Consider the following 24,130-nt stretch of genomic DNA (forward strand, 5'->3'; position numbering starts at 1 on the left):
ACATCTGTCACGGGTGCTGATCCCAACCTCTGGAGCTTGGGGCAGATCCAGCAGGGGCTCATTCTCTGGGATCTGGGAGCCAGAGCGGAGGAGCTGCTCTGTCTCACTTGCTTAGCAAGACCCCTGGCTGTTCTTGGCTTGTGGATCTAAAAGCCACAAACTCGTAGGGCCTAATTCTCAGCTACACGAATGCTCCTTCACGCTAGCCACCAGAGGGGGACAATGAGCCACAATTAGCCACACCCCCTGGATGGGGAAGCTCCGCCCACACCTCAAAGGGCTGCACAGATTCAGTTTCCCTGTGGCGGGGCTGTCGGGGGGTCAGACCAGTGGCTTCTTCATCTAGAAAGCAGGAGTCCCTGCTGCCTGGTCTAAAGGACCAGAGATGGGGCAAAGAGTCAGGGAAGTTATGGGTCTGTCCTGTGGATGGGGGATGGTCGGAAGCGTTCACTGCACCCCCTTGTCCCTGACCAGAGGGGAATCCCACAATATCAGCCCCACTGAAATAACGCCCCAGTCCGGGGGGGAGGGCCCGTCCCCAGTCAGACAGACTGAGTGGCTCCCAGATCCAGAGCACCAGAGGCAGGCATGGCCCAGAAGGGCTTTCCCCCTTATTCGCCCCCAGCAGGTGATCCACCCAAAGACCCCCCCACCCCCTGCACCTGCTTCTTTAGAGCCAGCAGCAGCGAGTCTAACGGACAGTGGTGCTGCCCACCCGCTGCCCCGGGGAGTTCCTGAGCCGGGGCTGAGATGGGCAGGAGCCCCAGGGACCCAAGGAAGGAAGGGAGCAGTGTGGGGAATGGGGAAAGGGCCCAGGGGATGCTGGGAGGATCAGAGCCAGCGTAAGCTCCACTCCTGTCCACACACACGCACCTGCTTCCCAAAGGAAGGAGGGGGCACTGCAGGAGGTGTACCCCGTTTTCAGCTGTAGGGCCCAGCACTGGGGCACTCCGCGCTGTCGGGGCAGCTCTGAAAACCGCGAGCAGTAACCCAGGGCAGGAGTCACAGCTGTGGATTTAAAGGGACCATCACCAGAAGTCAGCGGGCCCCATTCTGAGCTCACTTACACACCAGGGTAAATCCACTGAAGTGGGTGGAGTGACTCCAGATTGACACTGGCATAGCCAAGAGCACAATCTAGCCTCCCTCGGCCTCCCGCTCATGCACCGTGGGTGTGAAGGGCTGTGAGCCGAGCGGGGGGGCATTTTCCCTGCCCCTCCCCCTCGCTGGAATGCCGACATGAGGGTCAGAACTGGGCCCCAACCACAGCCCCTCACCTGATTGACCCCGGGGTGAGCGAGAGGGGGATGGGGGAGTGGGATGATGTGGAGGCCGGGTGGCTGCTCGGGGTGGGGGGGGCCTTGATGAGGGGATGCCCTGTCACTCAGACGGTGCGTTGAACTCTCTTCAAGCCCTTTATCTGGCTTGTTCTCACCACTCCCCCACCCCCACCCCCCAAGCCATTGGTCTTCCCTGCTTGTTTCTCGGGGGCGCCATGCGACGCGTCTCGAGTCACCTCTTTACTTCTGTGTCCGTCGTGTTTGGCTGCGCTGTCACGGCAAGGGGCAGGCGCAGGGAAGATGGTTGGTGAGCAGAGCCCCAAAAACCGAACCGGGGGCGCCCCCGCCCGCCAGCCAGTGTCTGTGGTGTCAACCCTTTGTTGTTACCGCTGGGGGCCACTGACACCTCTGGGTTTCGTGACTCTGGAAAGTTTGGAATGAAGCTGCTCCTAAACTGGGCCCACATTTACATGGAGCTACAGGCACATGCCTGGCACACGCACACAGAGCTACGGGCACACGCCTGGCACATGCACATGGAGCTACGGGCACACGCCTGGCACATGCACACGGAGCTATGGGCACATGCCTGGCACACGCACACAGAGCTACGGGCACATGCCTGGCACATGCACACGGAGCTATGGGCACACGCCTGGCACACACACACAGAGCTATGGGCACATGCCTGGCACACGCACACAGAGCTACGGGCACATGCCTGGCACATGCACACAGAGCTATGGGCACACGCCTGGCACACACACACAGAGCTATGGGCCTGGCACACCCAGAGATATGGACACAGACCTCACACACAGAGAGATACAGGATTGGCACACACATGGCACATGCATAAATATGGGCACCTGTGTGGCACATGCACAGAGAGACAGGCACACACAGGATACATACGGTCACAGGCACACATCTGACACGCCCTGAGATATGTGGGGATTGGTCCTGCTTTGAGCAGGGGGTTGGACTAGATACCTCCTGAGGTCCCTTCCAACCTTGATATTCTATGATTCTATGTGCAACAGGTAGCGCACCTGCACCAACACGCATGGCATATACGTACAGCTGGGCACATGCATAGCACATGCAAACATGGATATGGGCACACATGTGGCACACATCCATCCCCAAAGATACGGGCACACTCAGGGCACACCCATGCAGACGCATAGCCATGCAGGACACATGCATGGCAGACACATAGATATGGGAACATACATGGCACGTGTAAGTGCGGGTGGATATTCAGCACACACACAATTCGGACCCATCAGATTCTCTGTCTATTGCCCACACCCCTGTGACAGCATGTAGCACCAGTGGAGCTGCCGTGGGCTGAGGAGAATCAGACCCCAGGCGCCTTGATGGATCAAGGCATCCGGCCTCTTTCTCTTTTCCGATCCACAGCACTTGTATAGAGGCATCTGACTGTAGGGGTTAGCCAGAGGGAGCCTGTTACAGCACGTCCCCAGGGGCTAGCCTGCGTATGAACCATTGCCCCCTGCTGGATGATTGGAGCAGCTGAGCTGTGTGTCACAGCCCCTATACGGCTGAGGGGGAGTCTCCTTTAGGAGCCTGGCTTTTGGAGCAGGAGGGCCCATGCTCTGCCCTCCCTAGAGCTGAGAAATCTGGAACAACCTCAGAGGAAATCCTGGATCTGCTACCACTGCAGCACAGTCCCCCTTCCCCCCAGCCTCACTGCTCAGAGCTGCCTGTCTCTATTCACACACGGAACATCACAAAGGAGCGTCACCACCGTAGCTTAAGACCACTCTCCTGGGTCAACGCCTGCTGACCTGATGTAGCGTTTCCAGGTAACCTCTCGTTCCAAGCATAGTGGAGGCTGTGGGGTTCAGGCTCACTCGCTGTTTTCCTCCCTGTCCCCTTGGTTTGGGGATCCTCTCCAGAGAAATCCTGCTGGAAGCTGTTTCTATCTGTCAAAGGTGCCCCGGCAGATCTGATGGCCATTGATGCGGGGCTCATGGGACATCAGGCACTGTAGGCGCACCCGCCAGGTGGATTCCAATAGGTGTAAACCCATTTCAGTGGAGTGAGATGGGTCTGAGTCCACCCTGGTCACACTGAGAATGGACCTGGTCCTGAGGAGGCCATTGTGAAGCAGACAGAGGTTCTCGTTCTCCTACCCGCTTCCTAGGATGAGAACCAGCCAGGCATCAAGAGCAGCCCAGAAGTCACATTTTGCCAGAGCTGGAGGGACCATGAACCTCCACAGTCTGGCAAGCTTGGATCTACACCGAGAGCCTGTGGTTTCCATGTGGCTCTCTGACGTCGGTGACCACAGCTAGACCTGGGACACCCAACCAAGGGCTTCCCATCAATCTTCAACAGCTTCCCAGTGCGTGCCCTGCACTGCTTCAGCCACGACATCTGCGCAAGTCAGGCTCTGTCCAATCCACTGTGGCAGACAAGCTAATTCTACAGCCTGTTGCCGGATTCTTTCCCCGAGCTGAGCTGGATTTCCAGGCTGTTTCTCCTGCTCTCAGCAGGCCAAGGCCCATCAGGCACAGGCCCCCTCCTCCTCTCTCCAGTGCGGACCCCGTTCCTGAACCAGGATGGAGCTTGCCCCACTGGTTTGAGACAGTTGGAGAGACAGGAACCAGATTTGAGCAGGAGACGACTCACCCCAAATCTCTGCCTGGTGGAGCAGCAAGACTGTGGTGGCCTGAGCGGAGCCTTTAAGAGGGCAGCAGGGTCTCATCCACTGGACTGTCCTTCTCGCTCGCCTTCTAGATGGCATCAGAGAGGCCGAGCAGCAGCAGCGGGGAGGATCCAGATCCCAGCGTCCCCAAAGGCCGGCAGGATCCGCCCGTGCGGCGCCGGGGAGGATCTGTGTGGGAAGCACGAAGAGGAGAAATTCAGCGCAACTCGGCAGCCGCCCCTTTGAGCTTTCTGCTTCGCTGTGGCTCAGCCAACCCTCCACCCCCCCTTCGCCTTGCAGCGGCCAGTTGAGCCAGGCCGTGGGGCACGAATAGATAATAACCTCCCCACTGAGGCCACGTCGATCCCTCCAGCGGCGGAGCAGCACCTCTGGTGACGACGCCCTGTGCCGATGGGAGAGAGCAGAAACCCCCCTGTACGAGCGGCAGAAACGCGGCCCCCTCCCCCCCCCACAAGAGCTTGTGTCGCTCGGGGGTGGACGAGGCTGCAGGTTCCAGAGGGTGAAGGGGGGATAGGAAAGAGAAAGGCCCTTCTGCTTCAGGGCGTGAGCCGCTCCCAGGGCAGGTTATTCCACTGGCCCTGCCCCCGCAGGGTCACAAGGAGCCGAGCTCCGATTCGGGGTAAGTCGCCTCCCTTCCCAGCGGGTGAGTAACCCCGTCCGTGGGCTTCCGCCCGGCAGCGCAGACGCCCACGGCCACGCAGCTCTCACTGGCGAAGCCGCGAGGCTCCGGGCCGCACCACACACTGTGCTCTCCCCACGAGGTCAGCTCGGTTCCAAACTTCTCCAGACCCAGTGCTCTGCCCGGCCCCTCATCTTCCCTTGCTGGACCCCCACCCCCACCCCAGTTTCCCCACCCCCCCGTCCCTCACCCCCCCCCTTTTTTTTCCCAACGCCAGCTGTTTATTTTCCTTTGAGTTCCTTTGGGTAACACACGGTGTAACTCATGCTCTGCAGGCCCTGCTGGTTTGCTCGCTCGCTCGCTTGCTCGCTCGCTCGCTTTTAACCCTTTCCTCTCTTTCTTTCAAAGCGTGTGAGTAATTTTTAGAAGTTTCCTGCTACTTTTTAAAAACCCCAAAACTTACAAAAACTCCATTTCTCATTTCTCTTCTCACTTTTTTCCCCCCTTCTTTCGTTTGGTTTCTCTTTTGGTTTCTTTTCTTCTCCTGCGTTGGTCTCTCGATCCCCCTCTTCCCGTCCTCCCTTCCGTGGCTGTTGCTTTTTCTTCTCCTCCTCCATTATTCCCCCCCCTTCTTTGGTTCCTTCACCCTCAAACCCCCGGCCTCCTTTTCTCGTCCTCGTCTCTGTGTCACCTCCCCTGCCCCTCCCAACCCCCCTTCCCTTTCTGTCTCTCCTTGGTTAATTTTCCTTGTATATTTTCTTTTTGATTTCCTTTGTTTCAATTTTCGTGTAGGGTAGTAGTTCCGTAAGTGGCAGTCCAGTCCTTTCAACGTCCGGCACCAGTACCCCAAGGCGAGGACGCCGCCAGCTCCCACAGACCCCTTCTACGCCCCGGCCACACGTGTCCTATTCCCCTGTGGTCCGTAAGGTCATCAGTACAGGCCCTCAGCAGCAGCCGCAGTCAGTGCATCACCCCAGCCGGATATCCACCCCCACGCCGAGACGATACCCCTCGCTCCCCGCTGAGCCCCAGGCGGCGGAGCGGCCCGGCAGATCGCCTGCCTTGGAGAGACACACGGTCCCGCCGCGGAACGATTCACCCCGAGCCTACCGCCACGCCAGCAGCCGGTGGTCGGTGCCCCACGTCTCCGAGCCGCACCCGGGACCCCGTCGTGGCGGTTATTACCGGAGTCCGGACTGCGCCGCGCCCCCCAGCGAGGACGCCTTCTCCTACGAGACCACACACATCAGCAGCTCAGGGCGTTCGCCCAGGACTTCCCGGGCGGGTGGCGGCTCTTCACCCTCCAGGCCTGGGCGGCGACTTCCTAACGGATATTACCACTCCCGTGGAGCGGCCAAGCCACGCTCGCGCCACGGACTGCATGAACCCTCTAGCGAAACTGACGAAGATGACTGCTGCTAAGCTGGAAGTGGTTTGACACACACATGCACACTCGCAACACACACACACACACTGGACAGAGACGACTTTACCAGATTGGGGGGAGGCGAAGCACACGGAAATCACAACAATCTGCCCCAGGGGAGGTGTCTGGAGAGAGAGTGCTCAAATTGCAGAGGGAAGTAACTTTGGTTGGAGGGGTTTTCTCGGGGTGGGGTGGGGGAGAGGGTTTCGGGGTGGGGGAGGATGAGGGGATCTAGGGACCAGAGCATGTTTATCTTTTACAGATCAAGTTGTGTGTGGTGGTTCGGGGGGGGAGGGAGGGGGACCAACCAGTTCTTCAGAATCTAAAGAAGATTTAAAAATAAACTGGGGGAAGAGACTACAGTCCATGCAAGATGCCCTCAGGTAGCCTCTCCCACACGCAGCATCTGTCTGTGGCCCTGAGACAGCAGCCGGTTTTCCTCGGGTGCCTGGCATGGCGGGGGTGAGGAGGTGGGAAGTGCTTAGGTGTGACCCTCCACCCTCAGCAGAGAAGTTTTAACAAAAATTCCACACCAGGAACAACAACAGCAACAAATCTCGACAAAACAAAACAAAATCAGTAAAAAGGAGGGGGGGGGGGGGAAAGCCAGAAGTATTTTTTTCTGAACTTCTATTGATGAGTTTTATCATCTTGACTTACCTGGTTAACTTCAAAACAAGTAAAGTTTGTGACCTGCCATTTTGAAGGACACGCACGTGCACAACCCCGACACACACACACACACACACACACAAAGGAGTGCTTGCTGGTTATACCAAACCCTAATTATTACTGCCTGCAGAGATAAATAAACAGAAAACCCCCACACACAAAAAAAGAGAAATAAATAAATAAACAGAAAGAAAAAAGACAAAAATAATAATTGGGGGGGGAAGCATTTTTCTTCCAACATTTTGGTCCTGCTTGAAACTAACAAAACAAAAACGTCAAAAGACAAAAGTCCTTTGCTTCATTTCCTTTTTCCTACTTTGTTTGAGAAAAAAAATTAAAAGAAAAAAAAACCTGTGGGATTGGGACTGTGAAATATTGCATGAGAAAACTAAAAAAAAAAAAAAGTTAAAAGAAACATGAGAAAAAAACACACACAAAAACCCGAAAAAAATTAAAAAAAGGAATTTTTGATTGAAATGTTCTTAGTTCTTGGTGTGAAATGCTCTGAGCGTTTGCTCGTTCTCTAGAAAATTCAGTGAAACAGCTCTTCATCCCCCCGGCTGAAGGGTCCGACGGGGGGGTATCACCTCCAGATTGGTCAGCCACATCTCAGCTTTCAAACTAACAAACAGGCTCTAGCTGTTCCAGTGAAGAAAATATTGAAAATCCGACCCCTAGTGTGAGACTGAGTCTCCTGAGAGCCTGAACCAATGGCTCAGAGCTGGGAACTGTCCTGCTTGTTACATAGGTGGTTGACTCAGATACCAACAGTGATACCTGAGATGTCAGTAGCGTTAACTCTTTCGCTGCCCATCAAACCCCTGAGTAAAGGTGCAGGAGGATTATGCTGGGACATTGCCACAATATGTTCTTATTGGTATTGCAGGAGCCCAGTGAGCTGGGTGCTGTACATGATTGGGTAGGTGTATTATGGTAGCACTTAGGAGCCCCAGTCATGGCCCAGAATGCCACTGTGCTCGGCTCTGTACAAACAGAACAAACAGTTCCTGGTTCCAGTCTTACCTAAGCTACTGTCCCCCGCCTTGCGTGGCGTCTGCTTCAGGCGAGGCCTTCGGTGGCACGCTGGGTTCCCGTTGCCGCCCGCGGGGCTCGGTGTCCTAAGGTTTGGGAACAGCTGTTTAAAGGACGACGGGAACGTTGTGCACAATGACGCTGTGATCCAAGCCCCCAGGGCCGGGCTTCTTACTGCACAGCAATAGCAAGGTGGACAGAAGCTTTTCAAGAACAAACTGGCAGATGAGAGTCCTTGGCCTGGGTCCTCCTTTGGTTATTAACAAACCATCTATCCCCCTCCATGGGGAGCTATCCACCCTACAGGTCTCTGCAACTATCACTGTCTATCCATCCCCTACAGATCAAGCCACCCATCGCTGTTTATCCATCACAATACTGATCTGACCACCCATCTCTGTCTATGCTTCCCCTGCAGATCTTTGCATCCATCTCTATCCATCCCCATACAGATCTCTCCACCCATCTCTATCTATCCATATGTATACAGATCTCTAGCCCCATCACAATCTATCCATCCCCTACAGACCTCTTCAGCCATCTCTATCCATCCATCCCCTACAGACCTCTTCAGCCATCTCCATCTATATGTACCCATACAGATCTATCTACCCATTTCTATCTATCCATCCCCTGAGGATCTCTCCTCCCATCTCCATCTATCCATCCCCTGCAGATCTCTGCACCCATCTCCATCTACAAATCCCCGTACAGATCTCTCCACCCATCTCCATCTACAAATCCCCCTACAGATCTCCCCACTCATCTCTATCTATCCATCCCCTGCAGATCTCTCCACCCATCTCCATCTATCCATCCCCTGCAGATCTCTCCACCCATCTCCATCTACAAATCCCCGTACAGATCTCTCCACCCATCTCCATCTACAAATCCCCCTACAGATCTCCCCACTCATCTCTATCTATCCATCCCCTGCAGATCTCTCCACCCATCTCCATCTATCCATCCCCTGCAGATCTCTCCACCCATCTCCATCTACAAATCCCCGTATAGATCTCTCCACCCATCTCCATCTACAAATCCCCCTACAGATCTCCCCACTCATCTCTATCTATCCATCCCCTGCAGATCTCTCCACCCATCTCCATCTATCCATCCCCTGCAGATCTCTCCACCCATCTCCATCTATCCATCCCCTTGTGATCTCTTCACCCATCTCCATTCATCCATCCCCTTCAGATCTATCTACTCATCTCCATCTATCCATCTCCTACAGATCTGTTCACCCATCTCCATCCATCCATCCCTATTGAGATCTATCCACCCATCTCCAGCCATCCATCCCCTACAGATCTTGGCACCCATCTCTATCCATCCCCTACAGATCGCTCTACCCATCCCCTGCAGATCTCCCCACTCATTTCCATCTATCCATCCCCTACAGCCCTCTTCAGCCATCTCTATCTATACATACCCATACAGATCTATCTACCCATTTCTATCTATCCATCCCCTGAGGATCTCTCCTCCCATCTCCATGTATCCATCCCCATACAGACCTCTCCAACCATCTCTATTAATCCCTTACTGATCTCTCCACCCATTTCCATCTATCCATCCCTTACGGATCTCTCCAACCATCTCTGTCTATCTGTTCCCTTATGGATCTCTCCACCCATCGACATCTGTCCATCCCCTACAGATATGTTCACCCATTTCCATTTATCCATCCCCAACAGATCTCTCCACCCATCTCTATTTGTCCATCCCAGCCCCATACAGATCTATACATCTATCGCTATCCATCCCCTCCCCACAGGATGTATCTGTCTATGGATCTCTAGCGATATCCATCCATCCCTGTACACGCCTCTCTGGAGCTGAAGTCCCCAGTTTAGCAAACCACTCGATCAGCTGCTGAACTGCTTTGCCAAGGAGGACCTGGCCCTGGGGTCTCGATTTCTCTGGTTCTCAGAGTTCTGCCCTTGCTCCACCGCACGTTCTCGGACTCTGTGCTGGACTTGCTGGCCGGGTTCTCTGGCTTGTGTTCTGCAGCAGGTCAGACTGAGCCCGTCCAGCTTTCATCTTTGTGCTCAGCTGGTGTAAATCAGCAGGGACCCCATTTAAGTCAGTTCACATCGGTCTAAACATCAAATCTGGGGGAGGAAGCGCCCCTGAGATTATGCCCTGGTGGTGGCAGACCTGGCGCTTGGAACAAAACAGCCTCATGAGTCACATCAGGAGCTGGCCCCTGACCGATCCACCATGGCAACACCCGCTACGAAACTACGCAGCGTCCACCCAGTCCCGCCCTGGATGGGGTTAAGGGAGAAAGCCCTACGAGGTCCCATCTTGGAGGGCAGTGAGGAGATAGCCCACGCCAACCCATCAGCCGGTGGAAATGGATGGAGCTCCACCGAAGAAGCCACTGGAGTCGACCGAATGACGCCCATTCCCACCAGTGGGTGGGCCCTCATCGGGGAGCGCTGACCATAAGACAGAGCATGAGGCGACCACTGCTGATTTCATGTCTCCTGACACGACGATCGCTGGAGAGCTGCTTAGTCCTCATGCACCTCCTTTCCCTGGCAGATCTAACTGACCCAAGGGGCAGCGTCTGGCAGTTCCCAGCATGCTAGGTTCTGCCTCGCTCTGGCTCATTTGATTTGGTTGGGGATCGGTCCTGCTTTGAGCAGGGGGTGGGACCAGATCCCTCCTGAGCTCCCTTCCACCCTGATATTCTATGATTCCATGATTGACTCCTGCAGCCTGTAATCTCCAAGGCAGGTGGGTGTCCCCCCAAAACTACAGAGCCCAGCATGCCCTCTGGGGCGCACCCTTCAGCTCAAGGTTCAGCATTGCTCCAGGCTGCCATGCTGAGGGCAGCTGCAACCTACTCCCTGTTGTGCTGGATTTTCAGCTAGGTTCCTCTGCTCTGAGCCATCGAACTAACGCCTGGGGCTGGTGGCTGAGGGGTGGCAGCCACAGGCAGCTCTTTGCGGAGCTGCTTGGAGGAAAGCAGCCAGCCCCACCAAGCCAGATTCATTGGCGTAAAGCTGGACTCACCTCTGACTATATCAGGACGTGTCTTTGACCCAGATACCTTGGTCCATAACCCTTCAAGAGCGACGCTCTGTTAGCGCTGACTGCGGGCGCATGTCACTGTCCCAGGAACCTCAATGGATTTGCACCAGTTTACATGAGGGGAGAATCCGGCTCTGCGCCCGTGTAAGCGACCATCTCCTGCTCAACGACCCCTGTGAACCAGCCTTGAAACCATGGGGGGGGGGGGGGCGCTGCTGAATTAGCTCCACGGGTTTTCTGCCATGCGTCTCACTGGCGATTTGGACCCACAAATTCTGAAGGACGCTGCAGACTGAAGGGCAGGTTAAGCTGCATTGCAGGTGCGGCTGGGCCGTGGGGACGAAGATCCAGTTGGTTATTTAGCCCAGGGATGTGTTATGGCGGCTCAGAATTACAAGCCTTTCCCAGCGCTCGGGAATCTCCTGGATTCCAAGCCTGGGGCCAGCTCAGTGTCACCCCAGCGTGGATCCCTTCACCTCCATGGCTCTAAATTCGGCCTCATCACAGGCGGCCTAATGACCGGGAAACTGGCGCCACGTTCCTGTTGCTGGCATAAAACACAAAGCGGGGACGGGGTGGGAGCTCCGTGATGAGCCGCTCCTGCCACCACTGAAGTAAAGGGCAAAGCTCCCGCTGCTTTCAGAGGGACACGGGCTGGGATCTGAGCTGTGAGCCGCGCCATTGCAGCCACGGCTGCTTGAGGCCACCATGACATGAGAGCTGAGCCGGGCAGCCCTGGGGGGCCAGGACATGGGTCACGCAGGCGTCTGGGGCTCACCTCGACCAGCGAGCGAGGGCGAAAGCGGCAGTTTGCCGAATCTGCACTGGAGGGGCTAACATGGCTGTTGCTAATGGGTTAACACAGGGTTGGCTTTTCTGGCCCACGCAGCCTGCTGGTGTTTGGGGTTAAAGCAAAGGGGAGGTGGAGTCAGGACGTCTGGATCCTATTCCCAGGTAGTGGGGTCTAGTGGTTAGAGTGGAGCTGGCGTGCCAGGACTCCTGGGGTCTCTCCCCAGCTCTGGTAGGGGAGTGGGGTCCAGTGGTGAGAGCAGTGGGGCTGGAAGCCAGGACTCCTGGGGTCTCTCCCCAGCTCTGGGAGGGGCGGTGGGGGGGGTTGCTGGAAGCCAGGACTCCGGGACAGCCTCACTGGCCAGCGTTAACCCTTGCCTTCCGGCCAACTTTTTAACTCTGCAGATCAGTTGGGGGGTGGGGGGTTTCCATGACAGCAGCTAGCCCGGACCCCCACATGCAGATTCTGGCCGCGTTTGACGTGGGGGCAGCACCTCCGGCGGAGCAGCGCGCTGTAGCTGTGCACGGAGGCGGTGGTTAATGGAACGGCAGCATCGCCACCCGCGTGTGAATCCAGGCGCTGCCTCAGAACCCAGGTGTCCGGGCTCCGAGGTCATGGGGGGGGGGGGGTTTGCTAGTCACATTACCGCCGCTAGGTGGCGCTGTCTGCCTAGGTTAGCTCCAGAGACCAGCCGGCAGCTGTGGGCTCATCTGCCCCCGTCCCGTTCCCCCCCCTCCCCCACGGGGCTTGCGGGACTCGGGGCAATGACCCCCCCCCCCCCAGGAACTTAGCGTCACTTCCAGTATAACCCGCCTCCTGCAGCTGGAGCAGCAAAAGAGGAAGGGAGCCCAGGGCAGGGCTGGGCTAGCAGGGGGCTGCGGGTCGGGAGTGAGGGGCACCGGCAGAGCTGGGGGGAGCCCAGGGCAGGGCTGGGGGGCTGGGAGTCGGGAGTGAGGGGCAGTGGCAGAGCTGGGGGGGGCAGGGCTGGGGGAGCAGGGGGCTGCAGGTCGGGAGTGAGGAGCACCGGCAGAGCTGGGGGGGGCAGAGCTGGGCTAGCAGGGGCTGCGGGTCGGGAGTGAGGTGCCATGGTGGGGCCACCAGCAGGGACTCCCCGCTTTTATGGTGGCGCGGGAATGCTGTGCATTTGCACCCAGCCTTTGGCACTGGAGGGGCTCAAAGCACTTTTTTAAGGGCGGGGGGGCAGCTGAAGTAAGGCACCAAAGGTTACACAGACACGTAGTGTCAGAGTCCGGGACAGAACCCAGGCATCCTGGCTCCAAGCCGCCCCCTGGCCTCTAACCACTAGACCCCACTCTCCTCCCAGAGCCAGGGGTAGAAGAACCCAGGCATCCTGCCCCCGCCCCGTTCTCATCACAGCTCAGCCCCACCCCCGCCAAGCGCCGGGGTTCTCGCTCAGAACCCCGGAAGGAGGAAGTGGCGCCGGCGTCTCAGCTTTTCCCCGGCACCTGCCCCCGCACGTCCTGCGTGGGGAACCCCCCTCCCCCGGCAGGATACAGCCTGGCCATTGTGTTACTAGGTGGAAGCAACAGCTCCCTGCCCCCCAGCCCAGCACCGGGGACCCCCCCCCAGGAGAAAGCAGCCCCCTTGGCAGCCACACCCTGGCACAGACGGCATCGGGGTAAATGCCCCCACAGTGACCTGGCTGTGAGGCGGGTTGGGGGCACCGTGTGTGTGGGGGGGCACATCAGAGCCAGGAACTGGGGGGTCATGTAGAGGACCAGGCCCCCCCCACGCCAAAAGGGGCTCACAGCACAGAACCCAGACCACAGAGCCCCCCCCCCCCCATGGCTGTCCTGGCGCCTGCTCCTGAGGTGCCAAGATCCCCCACGGAGCTCTGGGCAGAACTCGGGGGGGGCACTGTGGGGGGCTGTGCTGTTAAGAGGGAGAGCACCCCCCTCCCCCAAAACACACACACACACCAGAGTCTATTTTAACCACGTGTTTCTGGCGCTGCCTTCGTTTCCTTTTGCCTGGCCTGCGCCGGTGCCAGGAACTCCCTCCCCCGCCCCCCCCCACACCTTCCGGGGAGCTGGGGGGGGGACAGGGCCAAGGCTGTGTAGCTGGGCTGGCATGTGGGGGGGGGGAGCAGGCAGGCACCAACCTGCCCCCCCCTCCCCCAGCCTCTCTCCATCCCAGGTCCCCACACCCTGTGAGGCAGGGACCAGCCGGCTCCACGCTGCCCTAGATTGGCCTCCTGACACATGTCACTGCCTAGTGGTTGGAGCAGGGGACGCTGGGAGTCAGGACGCCTGGGTTCTGGCCCCGCCGCCGCGCGGCACTCCCCGTTCCCACGGGGCCAGGGCGCAGACCGGAGCGGCTGGTTCAGCCACTGCCAGTTTCAGCCTGGGGCCCCGGGGTGGCGTCGCGCTGGGGCGCGTGGGAGTGTTCCCCCATTCCAGGGCGGGGAGCGCCCAGCCCTGACCTCGCCAGCCCACCCACACGGGGCCCAGCAGCGAGGTAAATAGCTCCATCCCCACACGTAGCCAGAACCCAGGAGTTCTGCCTCCCTGCTGCTCTAACCCCTAGACGCCACTCCCCTCAGAGATCCCGGAATCCTGGCTCCCATCCCCCCTCCATCAGAGATTGGGGGGATCCTGCGTTTGGTCTCTGTAGTGTCCCCCCAGGACTGTCCTGCTCTGGCCCAGGCCCCAGCTCGCTGGTCAATGACCCATGGAGCAAACCCCTCTGCCGGCCGATCCGGCCTCCCCCCGCGCTGGCTCCAAAGGTCGCGGTGCTTGGCCAGGGCCCCCATAGGCAGCCACCCGTGGGGCCGTGAGAGTGACCGGCCTAGGGAAGCCACAGGGTGTGGGGGGGGGCATCAGCAGACACCCCCCCGCACCTCCCCAGGCTGATGGCTGCACCCAGAGATGCTGCTCTGCTTCCAGTTCCCTTCCTCTATCCTCCCCGCGTCCCGGGATGGAGCCCTGGCTCCTAGCCCCACTGCTCTAACCACTAGACCCCACTCCCCTCCCAGAGCTGGGATAGAACCAGGAGTCCCCCTGTGTGTGCCAGCCGATGACAGATGCCCTAGCAGCCCCCACCGGGGTGTGCCCCCCCTCTACCCCCATGCCCCCCCCAGCTCTGCAATGGCCTGGGCCCCTTCCCCTGCGGGGTTAGTACAGAGAGGGGCTACCCCACCCCCCATTGTTCAAGCCCCCCCCATGCTTGGCGCCCTTCCTGTCTGTCCAGGCTGCGCCTGGAGGGGTTGGCTGGGCCTCAAGAGGAAGAGGAAGCAGGCAGCGGGCCTGGGGGGCGGGGGAGGCGGCTCCTTGAGAGAACCCAGGAGTCCTGACTCCAAGCGCCCCCCCCCCCCCCCCCCCCCCCGCCCCGCGCAACCACTAGACCCAGAGGCAGGCACAGAATCCGGGAGTCCTGGCTCCCAGCACCCCCCTCAAAAAAAATAGAACCGGCCTCCCCCCAGACAGCCTCTGCCCTATACACCACTGTCCCATCTGCCCCCACGTGTCCCTGCCCGCCCCTCTATCCCTCTATCCCCTCCATCTGCCCCCCCCCAAAATACCCTTCAAACCACTGCCCTGAGAGACCCTCCTGGAGCCCCCTTTGCCCCCCCCCAGGAAATCCTTACAGAGCCCTTTGGGGCACACGCCTGTGGCCCCCGCACCCCAGCCTGGCGCCACACCCGGCGTTGGAGCCACCTCACTAGGGCGGGGGCATGAGTGGCCGGGAGCCGCTCGCCATTTTCCCAGGCCACCTCCCTGAGCCGCGGGCGTGTGAGCTGAGCTTGGGGGAGGGGGGGGCGCATGGGGGCCAACCCCGGCTCTGTAATGTACCCCCGCCCTATGCCCCCCCGGAGAAGAGTGATCGCCCTGCCCCCCCAGGGAAGAGAATTCCCACTGGCCTGGGACAGAATCCCCCCCATGGGAAAGGGATCACCCCCCCCAACTCCCAGGGCAGGTGGGGGGGGGGGTGTGTGCACACCCACCCACCCACAGGATTCAACAACATTGAAAAGCAATTTACACACACACACACACACACACACACACACACCCCTGCCCCCACCGCACCCCTGCTCCAGCCAGAGAGAGAACCCAGGAGTCCTGGCCCCCACCCCCAAGTGGAAAGCTGCGTGAGCACGTGTAGGTAAATGCACAGGGCGTCTCACTCCCGGAGATTTCGTCTCCTCCCTGGTCCCCTCCACTCCCGCCCCACGTTCCTGGGGTGTGCGGGGCTCCCACGTTCCCCGCACACCTCAGAGCACGGGCAGGGTGGGGCCAGACAGACACTGCAGGGACCAGGCTGAGCAATTACAGGGCGCGCCTCAGCCCCACTTAGCCCCACCGGGAACCGCCTCCCAGGTCTGGTGGTTAGAGCAGGTGATGTTGGGGGTCAGGACTCCAGTGGTCTGTGCCTGGGTGTAGGAGGGGAGTGAGGTCTAGTGAGTAGAGCAGGGGGGCTGGGAGTCAGGACTCCTGGGATCTAGCCCAGCTCTAGGATAGGAGAGAGTCCAGTAGTTGCAGTGACTTGCTGGGGAAGCCACTCTGGCCCTCTGTGCCTCAGTTTCCCCACCTGTTGGAACAAAGATAGCGCTGCATGGGGGGGGGGAGGGGAATTGTGCAAGTCCCATCCCATGGGAACCACACTCTGGAGGCTGCACTTTAAGGCTTGAAGCTGTCTGACTGTAAACTCTTTTGGGTCTCTAACCACTAGCCCCCACTCCCCTCCCAGAGCTGGTGATAGAACCCAGGAGTCCTGGATCCCAGCCCCCCCCTGCTTTAATCACTGAACCCTGCTCCCCTCCCAGAGATAGAACCCAGGGTGTCCTGGCACCCAGCCCCACTGCTCTAACCATTACACCTCACTGCCTCCCGCAGGGCAGTTCCCTGGGGCTCTGCTAGTATTTGTACAGTGCTGCAGCCCAAGGCTCTGCCATAATAACCAGGATCAACAACTATCACCCTCTCGGCCCTGCCACTGGGGCCATGTGCGCTCCCTGCCCCCCACCAGGTCCGTGTGCGCTCCCTGCCCCCCTTCCCCCGGCTCATGGGCGCCCGAGGGTGCCCGGCCCCCGTGAGAACACCGGAACCTCGCCCGCGGCCTGGGAACCGGCAAAGCAGAATGAGCCCATCCGCCCCAGCATCCTGTCTCTGATGGGCGGCTGCTCGAAAGGAAGTCATTCTCTAATACCACTGCACCGGGGGCAGGAGGGCTGGATTCTGCCAAAACCACCCCCTTGTCGGGTCCTGCTGCAGCTGCATGCGGGGGAAGAGGGCTGGATTCTGCCAGTCAGCCCCCCTCTTCCCCCCAGGCAACCCACAGCTCTATCCTGTCCCACGGCAGCTGCTTCCCCATCATCTCTCTGCCACTCTGCTTCCTGCCCAGTCCTCCTTTCCCTTCCTGCCACAAACCTCCTCTGCGTGCACCCCGGGAGCTTACCACTGCGTTTCCCGTCGCGCAGGGAGCTGCCGTCAGAAAAGTGGGGGCAGGCTCGGCTGAGCAGAGGGGAGGTCACTCATCTGATCATGACACTTGCACACAGAAGCTAGATGAAAACCCCAAAATACTCTCCTTGGACGGTTGTGACATGGCACCACTTTTATTCTTAGAATCCAGACCGAGAACATGCAAGGACCCAAAACCAGAGAGAGACAAATGCAGGCTGCTCCCTGAGGCAGAAAAATGAAATTTACCCCAACTTACTCAAACCTGGCTGCTCGGCCCAAATCACGCATTTCCCTACAGAGCCCCTACAACCAGGCCCAGGAAAACCCCATCAAGGTAAAGCGACAGCTTACAATTCCACCAACGTCTGCACTGCGCCACAGAAAGTGATTGTAAAACCACAGAATTTGGCTGCTTTCAACCCATAGTTTTAAAAATCAGCCATGAATTTCCACATCGGACAGCTATCATCACTCCCACCACACACTGGATTTCACAGCAGCAGCTGGGAACAAAACTCAGATCCTCCTGCACCCAGGCCCCCTTCTTTGCTTGAGCTTCAGGAGACTCCCCATTCAGTGTTTGCACTACAGGGACTATGACACACCAATGAGAAGTTCAGACTCCAGCCACTAGGGGGGAGCTGCACTGACACAGTAGCCAGCTCTTTAAGCTGTCTACAATATCAGCAATGGGGGCTTTATTCTGTGGTAACTTAAAAAAAAAATACACGGTTAAGATACTTGTTAAAGGGTGACAACACCCCCCACCCCTGGCATTTCAATTACTTGGACTTCACCTACGCAAAGAGAGGCAGGGCAGCCCAGCCCTACGCTGTCACATACTTGCCATGTGACCTTGGGCAAGTCAATTAGCCTCTCTGTGCCTCAGTTTCCCCTCTGTACACTGGGGATAGCCCTACCCTGCCTACGGTGGAAGAAACTGATCTAGACGTGTTTTACTCACTTTGCACTAGTGCAAACACGGCACCATCAGGCTCAAAGCACGTGGCGCTGGGGCATCCACACATCTAGGCAACTGATTGGAAATGCAGCCCAGCCTGGATGCCTGGGTTCTCTCCCCAGCTCCACCAGTGACCTGAGGCAAATCCCACCCCTACTCAGTGCCTCAGTTTCCCCTCCTTCGGCCACTCGTCTATGTGAGCGCTTGGGCACACGTTTGTACAGCTCCCCACACAACAGGGCTGCCGGGAATGGCTACAATAGAAACACCCAGACTTACCCCTGGGCAGCTGCATCGTGGAGCCGTCTGTACTAAACACCTTTGGTTTGACAGGGCTAGGAAGGTCAGAGGCTGGATTCCTGAGGCCGGATGCACCCCCAGCCCAGCACCGAGGAACTGATCTGGGCACCTGCAGCTGGGGCAAGCGAGTCCAAGCCTGGCTCATTACCGGCCACCAGTGCTTTAAAGTCCAGGCATCCAGCGCTGCCCCTCATTTGTGATCCCGTCAGGGTGGGATCCCCAGGACACAGGTTACACTTTCAACGCCCGACCAGCAGCAAATGTGAACCCATCTCCCGGCTAGCAAGGGCCCCGTGTCCCAATCCCCCACCACAGCTGCAGGACCCCCGAGTGGGCCCCCCCCCCCCATTTCTATACAGCTTGATTATTTTGCAGGGGGATCATGGCTCCCATCTCACAGGGTTTGCACCTGCCTCCAGCGGATGTGCTGTGCTGTGCCAAGAAAAGATCCATTTTATCTCGCCTGATAATCCCCTCGCAGCCCAGCTCGCTAGGCTACTCCATGGAAGTCCTGCCAGCTGTTTCCAGGGACACAGAACCAACCCCTCCCCCACCCTCAATAGTTTTAACTGCCCCCCCCCAACCAACCCAGCTGGCCCGATTCCCATGTTTCTAAGTGAGTATTTCTAACCAGTGAGACAGCTGCAGGTAGTAGGCCATTTAAACTTCTCCCACCACAACCCAAGGGCACTGTTACACAACTCGATATTTGGCACCCTGTGTGGGGTCACCCCACAGGCCAGGGGGGCAGAGAGGGGAGCTCACAAAGGGATAGAGAGGCCAAGACTCAGGAGGAGGGAGAAAAGGGGGTGGATGTTGGCTGGACCAATGGCATGAATCAGACTCCTTCCATGGGGGATCCTCTACTGCATCCAGCGCCTGGGTCCTACTGGAATAAACAGGATTCACACCCAGCCTCAGTCCAGGGGTTAGGAGCCCATCTTGGTTTAGCTCAAGGCCTGAAATCAGTGGCTGCCTGGACCAGGCCAAACAAAAGCCTGCCACTAAATTTAGCCAGACCTTTAAAACAACACCCCCCGCCCCCATTTCTATGACAAATGCAGAGTCCAACAACTTCACCAGTTTCACAAATGGTTTTTATTTAACAAAAAAAATTAACACCACAGAGGAGGAAAGCCCAGTCCATGTCCCCCCCCAAGACAATAAAAAAATGGAACTACAGATATAAATTACAAGCATTCAGGACACATGGGTCACATTTAAAAAGAAATGTCTCAACTGTGTAGGGGGGTTTCCTGGTTTTTTTAATCCATTCGCTAGTGTCCTCTGCGAGCAACTAGCAAATTCAGGAACCAAAGAATGATTTTTGTTCATGGGTCTAGGTAAAGCCATGACGACATTCACAAACACAGACTGATCCGTCCCACCTCTCCGAGCCTCCAAGAGAACTTGAGGGGTATTTGATTTGAAACAAGACAGTGGCATGGGGGGGGGGGTAAGATCTCAGACCCACGAGCCATGACAACAGAAAGAGATGGCTGATTCTCAGAGTTTCACAGGGGGATTTGAACATGTAATAATTTTCCTTTGAAAATCCCAGGGTGAGGGTGGGTGACCAGGATTTCTCCCCTTCTCAAACACGCTCTTCTCTTTTGATCTTCAGCAATTCAGACCAAATTTAATCATCATATTTTAACTGGTTAGTTCAGATACCTCAAAACTCTGAGTAAAAGAAACTTCCCTCCACTTCTCCCAAACTGAAGAGGAAATAAAAAACCCTCCAGAGTCTGACTTTCGTATTTTTTTTTTTTTTTAAAAGAACCAACAACTTATTTGATTTTGAAGAGCAGGCAGCCTCCTCTCAGTTCTCCTTTGGAGGGTTAAATGAGTCAGGCTGACACCCACCCCACCCACACCCTGAAAAACCAGCTCCACACACACACACACCAATCTACGGGCGGTCTGAGCAGGAAATTCCCTGCTGCCCTTCGAGACGGGGTGTGATGCAATGACTGGTCATATGAGCGGTGTGTCATAACGGGCAGGCCAGGCTGGAAGTGGGGGAAGTTTCCTTAATGAATCCTGGGTTGAGCTTTTCGTTGGTGAAAGAAAAAAGGCCTCTTGAAAACAAAACACACAAAAAACACCTGTCCGAAGAAGTGCCCCTGAGGAAAGCGAGCTAGTAAGTCGGGCACCCATCTCCCCCCATCACCCCACTTCTGCGGGTGCTGGAGAACCAGGCGCAGGAGGGGAGGGCTGGAGAAACCAGCCTCCCTTTCTGGACTATTTCTCAGGACTGTTCGCTCTCTTCGACACCCCTTCAGCCCGCATCTGGCCGGCGGGTCTGCCGCCCCCTCCCCCAGCAAACATTCTGCCATCACAAGGACACGGAACAACACAGTTTCAAGTTACAAAAAAAAAAACCACACACAACCCCCCCCCCCTCCAGTTTACGGGTTGTGGAATAGCACCAGTCGAGCCCAGGTCCGGCCATAGCATTTCTCTGCACAAAAATAAACCATCTCTCGGCGAGGAGCGGGCAGGAACAGCTCGGCCCGGCGTGCGAGTCTCTAACCCCATCCTGAAGTTGGGCCAAAGTCCGCCCCCCCACTCCCCACAAAGCGGCGGCGTCTCTCGGTCCCCACGAGCCTTGGGCCTCGCCTCCGCCCTGGACCCAGCAGGGTGGGGAGGGGAAAGTCCGATCTTCCTTCCGCCGCCCTCGGCCTTCGCGTGTCTCTCTCCCGCCCCCCCTCCGCCAGGGAGAGGGGGGCCGCGACCCCCGCCCTGCCCCATGGCTCCCGCCAGGAGCCGAGCGAGCCGCTGCGCGCCGCGGGCCAGGGCCCCCCGCCACGAGTCCCCCCGAGCGGCGGGGACGGGGATTTAAAAGGCCACCACGGCTCGGACCAGTATGCTGAGCACCCCGTCCCCGGGCCGGCAGCCCGGCGTGGGCTCGGGCCCCTTGGCGGGGCCGCCCCGCAGCATCCCGGAGAAGCGGGTCTGCAGGACTTTGGCCAGGCTGGGGAAGGGGCCGTCCTGTCCCTGGGGCTGCCGCTCGCCCTCCTCCTCCTCCGCCTCCAGCCGGGCCTTCTTGGTGGGCACCAGCCCGGCCTCGGCGGCCCCCGGCTTGTCCAAGCTGCTGCTCCGCCGCTTCCTGCTGCCTTTGCCCGGGGGTGGCAGCGAGCCCCCCCGCGCCGGCCGCCTACCGGCCCCGGGCGCTGGAGTCGCCGGGGGCAAGTCCCCGCCGCTGTCCTGCGTCTCCATGGGCTCCGGATCGCCTGCGGCCGGGGCGTTTCCACGGTCCGCGGGGGCTGCCCGCTCCTCCGGCGCCAGGGGGCCCGGGCAGGCGGCGGGCGGCAGCGGGGTCTGGCCGGCGCCTTCCTCCCCCAGGCCGGGCTGCGGCCCCAGGCGCCCCTCCTCGTCCTCCTCCAGCTTGGCCGAGAGATAAACCTCCCGCGCGCTCCGCATGACCAGCGAGAGCTGCAGGCTCCGGTGCAGCCGCAGCCCGCCGCGCTGCAGGCGGGAGTTGTACATCTTCCACACCGACAGCGTCATGATGCGCTGGGCTTCCTTCTGCGCCTCCATGCCAGGCGGGGGCGGCGGCGGCTGCGGCCCGGCTCGCTCCTTCACGGATCGGGCTGTTTGCACGCGGCCGGGGCCCTTTGCACCGACCGGAGACTTGGGGGCGGGGAGGGGGCTGCACTCGGGTCTTCCCACCCCCGCGCCGCCTGCTGCTGCTGCTGCTGCTCCGCCGCCTTTTGGGGCTGCGCCTTTGTTCCACCGCCGCCGCCTCGGACCAGCCGCCCCGACTAAGCCCAGCCGCGCCCAGCTCCGCTGCTTTTATACCCCCGGTGATCTCAGCGCCCGGGCCGCCCCCGCCCACTCACTCAGCCGCATCCGGCCTGTGCAACGCGCCGCCACCCCCAGCGGCTAGTGGGGGGAGGGGAGGGAAGGACGGAAATGCCGAGGCGTGGGGGAGGGGAGGAGAAGGAAGCCGCCAGCCGCAGCAAAGCGGCTAAGGACCTGGGGGGGGGGTCGATGCAAAAGGGACCCCCGCCAGACCAGCCGCCCGCGGCCGCTTCGGCACAAGCAGCCAGACGCCCGGCAGTTTGTGCTTTATTATGCGCGTCCAACGTAGAGCTGGGGGCTTGTTTGCGCGCGCAGTGCAGCAGATGCCGCCGGGGCGGGTGTGAGTGCGAGGCGGTCTCTGGAGCCGACGCCAGCGGGCTGTGCAGGGCCAGCCGTGCAACTCTTGCACCAGGCTTGGGTGCGCGCGATGCATTGAATGCAGCGGATAATGCACGTGCACGCGCAATGCGATACATAAATGCAGCCACTGCACAGCGTGCTATAAAGCTCGCTGCACAATAACGTGAGCACACAAGCACAATCGCCGTTTTAAGTGCAAATGCAGCCTGTGAGTGTAACGTTTCTGTGTCTGAGCAAAAGCACCATCTCCGTTTAATGCGGTCTACCAAATAAATCTGTCTCCGCGTGCAATGCAGCAGAAGCAGAACGCGTGTGAGGCTGCAATCTCTGCTAGATAAAACGCACCTTGTGTACATGGAGTGCAAACGCAAACATCGCTTTCTCTGTGTGTGTATGTGTGTGTGTGTGTAAACAGCGCGATCTGTGTTTAAATCCACTGACTGGAGTTACTGCAACATCTGCGTGCTGGCTGCAAAATGCGTGCCCGTACGATGCAATCGCTGTGTCTCGTGTCATGCCAGTAAACACACCGTACTACAGCAAACCCCAACTCTGAGCCAGAACTCGTAGTGAATGAAATCTTCCTCCGTTCGTTGAGAACGTGCGTGTGCCGGATGCAAGCGGCTGCACTGCACCGGCTCGTTATGCTCCTCTCCTAAGGTACTAATGTTAGCACCTGTATAGCCACTCAAGCCACGCCAAAATCTCCTGCATGTGTACAAACGGTGCTGGCCACGCAATCGCTCTGTAGTATCATTTCATGCTTCACCCCACCTAGATGAAGTTGAACGGGGCAGCGTGAGGCGTGCGGCCGGTTTGGTATCACCACTTAAGCTGGCTCCAGAAGGCCCCAGAAACCCTTCCAGGCAAAGCTGCTTTAAGCCCCTCCAGCGGGTGCAACAATTTTCCGAATTGGGGCGACAAACCTGCTTTTCCTCTTTTTATGAGGGTCACAATCTCAGCGCTGCAAAGAGGCCAAAATTACCCGCCCGCATCTGTGGCACTGCCGGGGGGGGGTCGGTGCTGGGGGGGGGGGGGTCAAGCCCCCCCCCCCACCTGCCCGCAGGCCCGGGAAGAAACTGGCCCAGCACCGGCCCCTTCCCCCCCGCGGGCTCTTTAAGAGGAAGGAAGAGGAGGCGGAGGCCCCGCCCCACGCTTGAGGTCACCCCAGCCTGCCCCGGTTACCGTTTCCATGACTATCTCAGGGGCCCATGACGACAGGGGGCGGGATCCGAACGCGGCGCGCACCAACGTTCCAAAAGGGGCTACGTTTGCGGCCGCCTCGCTTCCTCTTTCCGTATAAGGGCAGAGGCTGGAAGGCCCCGTGGTGGCCTATGGGGAGCGTCCTTCCGGGATCCTACCGGGAAAAACCCATCGGCTCGCGCTGCAAATCCCTCCCCCGCAGCCCACCTGTGTGCACAGCACGTGGGACTGCACCCATCCCCCCAGCCTGGCGCCCCCACCCACTCACCACCCGCCTGTCACCCCCCAGCCCCTGGCCACCTGCCTGTCACCCCCCAATCTCCCCCCAGCTCCCCCACCTGTCTGTCACTCCCCAATACCCCCCAGCCCCTCCCTACCTGCCACCCCCAATCTCCCCCCAGCCATCCACCACCTGCCTGTCACCCCCACAGCCCTCCCCAATCTCCCCCCAGCCACTCACCACCTGCCTGTCACCCCCACAGCCCTCCCCAATCTCCCCCCAGCCACTCAC

The 24,130-nt window shown here is 58.8% G+C and overlaps 2 protein-coding genes across 2 annotated transcripts in view; one reads left to right on the plus strand and one right to left on the minus strand.

Annotated features, from left to right (window-relative positions):
- The window catches only part of LOC123353494 (voltage-dependent P/Q-type calcium channel subunit alpha-1A-like), an 81,231-nt gene extending 75,715 nt beyond the window's left edge, over positions 1 to 5,516 (plus strand). Inside the window, exon 31 of the mRNA XM_044994597.1 lies at positions 5,395 to 5,516. Coding sequence (XP_044850532.1) covers positions 5,395 to 5,397 — 3 coding nt within the window. The 3' untranslated portion in view covers positions 5,398 to 5,516. The remainder of the gene's footprint in view (positions 1 to 5,394) is intronic.
- LOC123353495 (immediate early response gene 2 protein-like) lies at positions 858 to 22,036 on the minus strand. Its single transcript, XM_044994599.1, has 2 exons — positions 20,146 to 22,036; positions 858 to 873 (listed from the first exon to the last, which is right to left on the minus strand). Exon 1 carries the CDS (start codon positions 21,790 to 21,792, stop codon positions 21,091 to 21,093), a length of 702 nt encoding a protein of 233 aa, XP_044850534.1. The 5' UTR covers positions 21,793 to 22,036; the 3' UTR covers positions 858 to 873; positions 20,146 to 21,090.
- Positions 22,037 to 24,130: the final 2,094 nt, after the last annotated feature.

The sequence above is a fragment of the Mauremys mutica genome, chromosome 20 (genome assembly GCF_020497125.1).
Source record: "Mauremys mutica isolate MM-2020 ecotype Southern chromosome 20, ASM2049712v1, whole genome shotgun sequence".
NCBI lineage: Eukaryota > Metazoa > Chordata > Testudines > Geoemydidae > Mauremys > Mauremys mutica.

What these genes read in the sequence shown, in the direction of transcription:
- LOC123353495 (XM_044994599.1), bottom strand. Translation starts at nt 21,792, where the DNA reads ATGGAGGCGCAGAAGGAAGCCCAGCGCATCATGACGCTGTCGGTGTGG.